Source organism: Metopolophium dirhodum, chromosome 7 (genome assembly GCF_019925205.1).
Source record: "Metopolophium dirhodum isolate CAU chromosome 7, ASM1992520v1, whole genome shotgun sequence".
NCBI classification, from domain to species: domain Eukaryota; kingdom Metazoa; phylum Arthropoda; class Insecta; order Hemiptera; family Aphididae; genus Metopolophium; species Metopolophium dirhodum.
In genome coordinates this window covers 30,612,770-30,623,767 of record NC_083566.1, presented here as the reverse complement: position 1 = coordinate 30,623,767, position 10,998 = coordinate 30,612,770, and the positions used below count along the sequence as shown (strand labels likewise).

The following is a 10,998-nucleotide window of genomic DNA, read 5'->3' as shown; positions in this document are numbered from 1 at the left end:
TACTATATAGATTATAATAATAGTATTTAATATTTAACAATATTATTAGTTATAACAAATGTCACGTAACGTCATAAGTCATAACCGCTGAAAATTGAAAAACTATACTATATATAATACTAATTACTAATGTCTAAATATATAGGTACTTACTGGCTACTACTACGGGGGTATAGTTACAAAGTCAACGACATTGTTAATTTATATTAAATAATAATAAATATAATATTATTCGTTTACATTTTGATTGATTGTTTCTTGGTTTGTAATAGGTAATAAAAAAAATAAAAATGCTAATTTAATCCGTCAACGTGTAAATAAACAGTCTTCAAATATCGTTACAAATTTATTTTTACTTTGTCACGACAGCGATACTGACGATACTGTAAAATTATTTTGTAATGTTATGATGAGACATTCAGAGTTGAAAAAACTACACTTCAATAGATGAATGCCGAAAAAAATTTAAATCTCATATTTTTCTGACTCCCACAATAGATAATTCATTGAAGTCGAGTATTATACTATGATCCCTGAAATCTGAAAAATGTATCTACAAGTAGTTCAAACTTTTTGAACAAACCCACAAAAATAAGACACGAGAGCATACAAAAATGATTGTATATTAGTAGATAGGATATTTTTTATTTGAGAAATATATTATGGAGTTGTTTTTCTACAAATTAATTTACAATATTGAATATTATCTGCATCTACAATTTATTGTACAATACTATTGGATATAGGTGCTTACATCATTATCGATGTGTATAACTGACAACTGTACAAGAGAAAGATGAAAAAGGTGGGCAAGTGAGTTAGGGATCCTGATTTATATTTTAAAAGTATGGGACATTTTATTGCTAATACTTGTAATTTACATTAGGTGTTAATTAATAGTTATGAGTAGGAGATAAGGGCTTAGTAGCTCAAACTTAAAAAGTTTTAATCTGACAATATGAAAGTTTAATTTTTTTTATACCTATTCTATAGGTTTCAAGTACTTACACAACCTATAAATAGTATTAAAATCACAATAAAATAACTAAAATAGTAACTTCAAATGCTCATGAAATTTAATTTGACTATCCGGTTAACTTTTTTTTGTAAATTTAAGTTAGGTCAACTTATTAGGATTCTCGTATTACATTTTAAGATCTAAGATTTAAAAATCAAAATTATTAGGAATTTCTATCTCAAAACAACCTAATTTGCAAATTGTTGTAATTTTGACATATTTTTTCAAAATTCTAACTTCTCACTTGTAAAAAATTATTGAAAATCTGAACTTTTTTTTAAATTACACTAATAACAATTTATGGAGGAACCTGGTATTGAATTGTCAAGTTTATTTTATGAAGTAAACATTTTTTGTCAACAATAATTTTAAAAAAATGATAAAAATAGAAAATTTCTTATGCCTATAAATAGCTTGAAAAGAATCAAAATATTATTAAAATTTTATTATGTACAGAAAATTTTAATTTAAAAAAAATGATAAAAATAGAAAATTTCTTATGCCTATAAATAGCTTGAAAAGAATCAAAATATTATTAAAATTTTATTATGTACAGAAAATTTTAATTTAAACATTTGTTGGAAATTTAATGTATGTACGGTTTTTTTTTTTAGTTATGCCATAAAAACAAAATTGATAATGTCAAAAACTGGTTTTGTGTAAAAATTCCAGTTTTTTCTTAGTTTAATTTTTTTTTGTTTTTCCCAAAGCATTTAAAACTACAGGGAATTTTTCAATTTTTACTTTTCAAAAGAATCAACTAGATTCACTTATAACTTTCCCACCAGAAAAGATAAAAAGGTTGAAAATCAAAGCATTATTTTGACTACTTATCCTGTAAACACACAAAACAAAAAACAGATATTGTTTTAAGACTATTAGGTTTATTTTTTAAATTTCAGAAAAAAATTAAGAATATTATACTTATAATATAAGAACAACAATTAATTTAATCTGTTATAATATATTAGTATGAAATTAATTAATTATATATTATTAATCTAATTTATTCTGTGGTACCTAGTTTATAAGACTTGATTTGTAGTGATTAAGCAGTAACTTTTTGCCAGAATTACTGGCATAACATGTAACTATTTGCTGTGATCAAGATGTAGGCAAAATATTGAAAGCAAATTGTGACCATATTCAACATCGTAATTTGTATTATTTTGGTAACAATTAACCTTATGTCATATACTATATTATGATCTAAGCAATTAACATTTTATCAATTATTATTTGATAATAATATATATTTAGTATATAGCTCAGGTAATACAACCATGTGCACACAAATTAATGTGTGTGGAAATAGTTTGTCTGTAGTTTGTAATGACTTAATTAAATAAAAATCTTAACTTCCAGACTTGATATAAAATTTAAAATTATATATTGAAGAATATAAGCTATTTCTAATATTTAAAAATGTACTGACATTTATTCCATTTTTTTACCTCATCATACTTATCACTAGTCAATAATAAATTGTAATATTCAGAATCATTTAATAATAATTTATTTTATAAAAAGATACAAATAAATATTGTATTTTGAAGACCATAATTGGTGACTTTATTACCACACTATTAGTGGAAGATGCTCCACTGTTTTTGTGGGCCAAATATTTCTTTTGCATAGCCTACCAAAGAATTCTGCACCGTGTGCATGATTTTGTATAAGTTTATTATTGTGGTAAAACAGACAATTATGATAAGGGAGATCTTAATAAAGGTTAATTTTACTCTCAGGGGCTTCAGAAAACAATATTGCAAATGTTTAAGTGTCAACAGTAAAGTTATACTGTAGAGTACATTGGTGAAAAGAAAACATAGGCTGCAGTCAAGATAACAGACTATGAATTATAAAAGAATTTTAAATTGAAATAGATTAAGAAACAACAAATAAGATTGATGAATTTTGTATTTTTTTTTATATAAATACTATAAAATGTCTAATGATAATTTATTTTTTAATTTTTGCTTTGTCTTTGTCACCTTCTTCATCTTCATCGTCGTCATCGTCATCATCATCATCATCATCATCTTCTGAAGAGTAATCATCATCATCATCATCACTATCATCAGCTATTAAAATAAAATTTCAAAATATATTTTTGTTCCTAAATTCAAAGAATATTGTTAATATTAAATACCTTCATCATAAGTATATCCTCCATAGTTCGCTCCAGAACTACCAGCTCCATAAGCATATGAATCATCATCATCATCATCACCTTCCTCATATGTTTGTCGGCCATATTTATGATTACGAGCTATGATCATAAATATTTATAGTTATTAAAAATACCTAATATTATATTTCATATAATATAAAGAAAAATGGATTATAATTTATAACTCAAAAGCAGGGTTTCAGGCGAATAGCACCTAACTAAAACCATCAAAATAAAAAAAGGTGGGCAGGTGGGTGTCGCTCTGCTGTACAGTAGATAATAAGTGGGTCACTGTAATGGATGGTGTTAAATTTGAATTCAATGATATAATATCATTGCATACAAAAACAATTCTAAGTGAAGACAGTCAGTCAGCCTATGATATATTACTAAGTTTATTTAATGATATTATTGTGAATAAAGTAATTCATTTAGGGGGACGAGGTGGCCGAGCGGTCTAACGCGACGGATTCAGCACAGCCGGTCCGAGTTCGATCCTCTACCACCGGGCGGCATTTTTCTCCGTGCAAGTCACGGTGTTCGGAGAACAAGTGCCGCCATCCCCCCACCCGGGGCACGGCAGAAACCTACAGTTGCCCCATTAGAAATACTGCCAAACACAACACACACGTGTACCAACCTACCCAATATAAAAAACCTACAGTGCCCTCCCCACACCCAATGGCCTATGTTGCCGCGGGTTACCCAATAAAAAAAAAAAAAGTAATTAATTTACTTATTTATGTGGAACCTTGTTTTAAATTTTCAATCTTTAGCTATAAAAGTTGAACATTTTATAAATTGTTAAATTTTAAATTTGATAAATTTTGTCAACATTTGAACTTTAAATGTTTATATTAGCATTTTCTATACATGATAGAATGTTCAAACAATTTTGACTCTTTATGATCTATTTATGTATTTGAGTATGGTAAGCTGACACAACATCTCTACTCAGAATCGTTTTTTGTATACGATGAATTGAATTCAAATATAAAAAATTCATAACAACGACATACTCGACAACTACTGTACAGCAGAGCAGTACCCACTTGACCACCTTTATTTTTCTTCAAATATTTATTGAAAAAATAGGTACATTTAATATAATATTTTAAGGCATATAATTAAAAGTGTGGACATTTTTGAATGTATATTTTAATGGAATTTTGGTCATTAACATCCAAACTTTAGTCATAGCTCAAAAGTTATGAATAACATCTACCAATAATAGTTCTAATTTTATTTTATTAGGTCCCAATAATTTTATTAGGCTAGTCAAGAATAATTGATGGTTTAGATTTGGCAATATTGACAACTTGAGAAATATACCATTATAATTTTTTTATAAATAATATTCTAAAATATGAAATTTAGGATAAATATTCTCTAAACCCCAAAATATTTACAAATATACAAAATATTTTTTCCTACAGTCTTTAATTAACAAATCATTCAAATTGTTAACCCCCATTGAGCTGCTATAAACCTTATAAATATATGTAAAAATCTTAGAATCTGTTCTTTATTAATAACTAATAAGTAATAAATGAATGTTTTTCAAATTAAGTATCTGTATTTGTACTTTAATCTGTAAGAGTCTTTTACGGGACTGATTAATTTAATCAATAAACTTAACCAACAATAACATAGTATATTAGCTTGATTTTTTTAGTTTAAGATTTTAGAAAATTTCTTTATATAATAATTTTGAGTTTGATATGTATTGGTTTAATGGTTTAAATATTCAAAATATTGTAAAATACCTAATACATTTTAATTTACTGTTTCTAAATTATTGTGACTTTTAGATTCTGAGTGGAACGATGAATGTATTGATTTTACAATGATGTGTGTTTTTTTTTTTTTTTATTTTTTTTTTTGAGTCTGTCATCACCTTTTACTACAGTAAAAGTGCTTGGATTTTCTTCAACAGTAACTTTTCTGATAGGAAAGTGAATCTAGTTGGTACTTTGGGGCGTCAAAAGTAAGTTCCCAGTAGTTTTCAAAAGCGACGTGAAAAACAAAAGAAAAATTAAGGAAAAACGGGAATTTTAACGCAAAATCTGTTTTCGAGAAAATCGATTTTGGTTTTTGGTGTAACTCTAAAACAAATGACCATAGGGACATGACATTTTGATTGAATGTTTATAATTGCATTTCCTATACACCATAACATTTTCCAAATATTTTGACTTATTTTGAACTGTTTACGGACATTGTCAATTTCCATTTTTTTTGTTTTTTTTTTCTATAAATATCAATAAAATTTTATCTGTTGAGTAAAAAAGCTTGAAAATTTAATAGAAGGCTCCTAGGTTATTGTTTCAAAGGTAGATGAAAAAAATTAAAAATCCTTAGTCACAGTTTTTATTTATAAGCATTTAAAGTTCAAATTTTGACAAAATACGGAAAAATCACGAAAATTAGCAAATTATTTTGAATTGAGAATTCATTAATAATTTTTCTTTTTAGATCTAAGATTTGAAAATATAATACAACATTATCCATAAGTTAGTCTACCTTTATCAAAAAAAAAAAAATGTCTACAAGAAAGTCAAATTAAATTTTTATGAGCGTTTGAAATTCATATTTTTACAACATTTGATATTCACTTGATATCTCATGTAACGATTTTCTTATTTTGTTGTAATTGAAAAACGTATGACTGTAGATACTTGAAAATTTCACTGAATGTTTGTATTAGCATTTTCTATACACGATAAAATGTTGAAAATATATATCTGTTTTTTTTTATAAATATCAATTAAATTTTATTTGTTGGGTAAAAAAGCGTGAAAATTTAATATAAGGCTCCTGATATATCGTTCTAATAGCAGTTGAAAAATATTAAAAATACATAGGCACAATTTTTTTTATAAGCATTTAAAGTTCAAATTTTGACAAAATGTATCAAATTTAAAGTTTAATAATTTTTTTGTAGTTAAAATTTTATAAAATGTTCAACTTTTATAGCTAAGGATTGAAAATTGAAAACAAGGCTCCACGTAAATAGGTTATATATAAATTACTTTATTCACAGTAATATCATAGGCTGACTGACCGTTTTCGCTCAGAATCGTTTTTCTTATACAATGATATTATATCATTGAATTCAAATTTAACACCATCCATGACAGTGACCCACTTGTAACCTAATATACAGCAGAGCGACATCCACTTACCCACCTTTTTAATATTGTTAATTGAATTAATAGATTTTAAGCCAATAAATAAAATAATTCCAAACATCAATTATGATTTAGATGTGCAAAATTATTAATTATACTTTAAAAAAACTGTAACTAACTAATGAAAACAAAATGTATAATAGTATACTTACAAGATAATGATAGATCACTGACTTCAGCTGTTGGATAAGAACACTTTGGACATGGATAATTTCTATCTTTTTCACAATACTTGAAACGTTTACATCTAATGTGTTCATCGCAGAAACATACCTTACATTTCAAACAACTGTACTGTCCTAATTTATTGCATGATTGACCTGTAATTAATTTTAAATAACATTTATTCTAATGTTTTAAAATGTGTAGGTACTTATAAAGAAAATAATTCATTAATGCCACCATAAAAATTGAGACACATATTCAATTTATAAGGAGTTTGAAATAGGAAATTTTAAATTTTAAGTACTAGGTAATTCAAAGTAACTTATAAGTGGTACCATTGGTAATTATTGTTTAATTATGAAATTACTTATAAAAACTATTTCGCGCTAGAATGAACCAAGGTAACAAATGGCACGAAAACTGACAAAAATAAATAGGTATGTCATCAACGATGCGAGTTTTGATCCAGCTGACACATGCCACCATCCTCAGCCATAGTTATGGTTTACCTCAATCCTTTAGTCGTAAAATGATCTCCCAAAAGTCAATACCACATTAGTAAATATATATATATATATATGACAACAAATCTGGCATATTAATAGGATGTGGAGTGGTTGGCGAACACGGTGACGGTGTATATTGGTTATCAGTTATCACAAAGTTGCTGACATACCTATTTACTTTATCAAGGTAAGAACCACATTATTCAGCATAAAAAGAAGAGAACTTCTAAAGTGCAATATTGTTTTTATTTTTTTTTTCGTAAGATATTGAAAAGATAAAAATGGTTTCATATTGTAGAAAAATTTTTCTTTTATGGGCAAAATGTTTGTTGTTTTTTTAGTAGGCTGAGTAATACTGACAAGCTTGAAACAATTTACATGGCGTGGTTAAGAAGGCGCTACACCCGTATGCTTTCTCTCTGTCTTACAAACGCATTACATGGCAAATTGTACGATCAGCAAATCACGTTTAGCCCTATTAGTTTAAAAATTAGTGTGAGAAAAGAAAAGATTAATATCTAGTGAACCTCATAGGTTTTTTTAAATTTTTAATTTTAAAACAAGTTATGAGTATTTAAAAAAAACAAACACATTTGTAAGACAGAGAGAACACATGCAGGTGTAGCGCCCTCTTAATGAACCACTCAATATTTTAGATAAATACATTACATTTATAATTTTCTGAATCCAAAACTTGACATGAAGCTTGGTGCTCAAATTGATCATCTTCACAAAGATATGCTGAACAATAAGAGCACATGAATATACGACCACCATGATCCCATGTTCCACGTTCACATTCAGCACAATTTGCATCTTGTAAGGGACAAACACAGGCATGAGTTGTAAGGCATTTCCGACCATGACATACCCACGCTTCACAAAAATCACAAATAGCACCCTAAATATAGAATACATAGTTATTATAAAAATAATTGTATTTATCGTATTTATGTTATTCATACCACTAGTCCCATTCCTGTTGTATAAACACCAGGGTGTTTAACAACACAATCTCCTGACTTCATAAGACATTTTATTTTACCACAGCTAGCACATTGAGGCAAACGCTGTAAATTTTGACAAAAATAACAAAAAGCCCGATTTTTTTGTTTCCTAAAGTAAAAATAATAGAAATCCAATTACCAATATGATTATAATTTTTGTATTGATATATTTTATTCATACTATAATTTTAAGTTATTATTCATAAAAACAATTCTTATTTTCATAAAATATAGCAAGGGAGAATAGATTCAAAAGCTAATTTAACGATTATTTACAAATTTAATTTAATACAAATTTTAAAAAAAACATACTATTTATAATTTTCTAAAACAAATCAATTATATACCTAGCATTAATTAAATACATATTGTATATGGTTAATGAGAATAATTATATATTTTTGAACAAGTAACAATATTTTTTTTACGAATATTTTTATGTTATTCAATTTGAATACCTATTTGTAAAACTTACTTCTTGCATTTATCACATTCCTGAAAATAAAAATTTTATATTAAAAAAATTGTAATTTTAATACAATTATATACTTTAAAAAATAAAGTAATTAAGCTAATAAATTGTTCAATGTATCAATACACAAATATTAGAGTAAAAATGTAAAGAATATTGCCTTAAGAAGTAAGTTATATTTTTTTAGATTTTAGATCATTAAGAAAAGTTAAAAATTAATTTATATCTATTATATTGTTTTTTTTTTGTATAATAACTATATCAGCTAAATTGTATTTGCAAACTCTAGTTAAAAACAATTAGTTAAACGGATTTGAAATATAGGTACTGATTTGTTATGGCCCTGCCGGGTTGAGTGAAAACTTTATAGCCCCGCCACTCAAGTCTGTTATATCCCCGCCATCCATAGTTATGAATACATCGTAAAATATAAGATATTGAGTTTATTTATTTATATTTATTAATTTAATAAATTCTAATTTGCAGCAACACTGATTTAAACATAATCAAGTCAATCATAGATACAATTTTGTTGACCCTAACTCAGGAGCCCATACACAAATTGTTGAAAAAATGTGGGGTCTGGCCTAATGGGGAACAAAAATCGTAGAGGAACAGATAGATATTTTTAGACTCGTACATAGCGGAATTTATGTGGCGATCAGAACTAAATAATAGTGTTATCCGTTATATTATATATAGTAATCCGTTTGAAACAATTTTAAAATATGTAGCATAATTTTGGGAATCATGGAAAGCCTAAACATTTTATACATTTTTTAACATTATGTATTTATTTTATATTTATACAATGTATTTATTGTTATGGATGGCAAGGAGATGTCAACTTTTGACTAGGGGGGGCTGAATATATTAAAGGCAAACAGACCATTTCAATATAGCATTTTAAAATTGTATGTTCTATGTTTTTTTTTGTGGGGGGGGGGGGGGCTACGGCTAAGTTGTGGGGGGGAGCTATAACAAACAAGTACTGAAATATTTAAACACCTATTTAATACAACTTTAAAATATACATGGCACCCAAACAATGGTTACACAAAAACTAAATATAATCTTTATTCATTTTATAATTTTAATAACATATTTTTAATAAAAAAAAAAATGTAATAATAAAAGAGAATGTAATAGGTTAGGTTATTTTAGAAACTTCATCGATAGCACAACATACATTTATAAAAATACACGTATGACAGTATGACAGATGATTTGTAGAATAAAATATAGATAAAATTATTGAAATTCATGAAAGTTGTACAATTGTATTTCTAAGGGGGTTCAAAACCCAATGGATTGTACTATATTATGTATTTACATACATTTTTTATGTTTATGCCTTGGATAATAGTTGAGTACCTTCAATCATTTTTAAGAAAAAGGTAAAAATAATATTATTTTTAACATTAAAACAACCTACGGATTATTTTAAATGATCATAAATTGTATAGAATTTCTAGATAAATTACTTTCACTAAAATTACATTGGTTTAATAATAACCTATCGGCTATCAGTATTAATTTTTTTAATTTTAAGTATATTATAATAGTTTCTTTCCATCAAAATGTTTGTTATAATAAAATAATATAATATATAGAAAACAAAAGTTAATAGTTATTTACTAATTTATTTACCATTGTTGCATTGCAGGGATGTTTAGCCAAAGACAAATTGTCCTTTGCAGACCTAATTCCTTTTTGCCGGGCCCTCATCTTCTCTGCTTTCTTCCTCTGGCCAGTTTTCTTTTTAGGCATATTTAACGTATAAGACGTACACCTATATTATATTATTTTAATTATTAATACATGCGAAAGAATAAATACTTAAGATGATATTAAATTGTAGACTGTAATACACTAATACCTGAATTAAATTATTGGAAGTAACCAAGTAGTAAGTACTTGAAATTTACCAAAAATCTTTGGATAAAAGCCACATAAGAGTGAGACACTGAGACCAGTTCGCCCTCGCATGTCACGAGTTCATATTTCATAAAAAAAAATTGATAACATTATCTACCAAAGATTATTTTCTGATAATAATTGAGAACAAATATCAGGTTGGCAACTTAATACATAATAAAAACATGGTAATAACTAATAATGTATTATTCTATTCTGTGGTATTACCAAAAAGCAAAAAGTGTGGGGGGCTGTAGAAACGTTTCTCCAGGAGTTAGTGCCCGATATACTATTTAATAGGTACCTAATATATAATTACTTAAAAATTGTAAAATTTTATTTATCTGGTACCAGGTACTCTATTAAAGAATGTTCAATATACCTATACGATATACCTTTATAACGTATGACTTATACAGTTATACGTTTTAACTTATATAAGTCGTATATGAATAAAGCAATTTTTATTATAATTATTATTTAGATAAAATAGACCTTGAAGTTTTTACTAGATCGTGTCATAATTTTGTAGACTTACAAAACATTGAA

The 10,998-nt window shown here is 26.5% G+C and overlaps 1 protein-coding gene across 1 annotated transcript; it reads right to left on the bottom strand.

Annotated features, from left to right (window-relative positions):
- Positions 1–2,920: 2,920 nt before the first annotated feature.
- Positions 2,921–10,547, bottom strand: LOC132948532 (zinc finger protein 330 homolog). The gene is made up of 8 exons (XM_061019039.1): positions 10,412–10,547; positions 10,183–10,324; positions 8,536–8,555; positions 8,019–8,169; positions 7,723–7,954; positions 6,535–6,702; positions 3,171–3,290; positions 2,921–3,102 (listed from the first exon to the last, which is right to left on the bottom strand). The coding sequence occupies exons 2-8, from the start codon at positions 10,300–10,302 to the stop codon at positions 2,981–2,983; spliced, it is 933 nt and encodes a 310-aa protein (XP_060875022.1). The 5' UTR covers positions 10,303–10,324; positions 10,412–10,547; the 3' UTR covers positions 2,921–2,980.
- Positions 10,548–10,998: the final 451 nt, after the last annotated feature.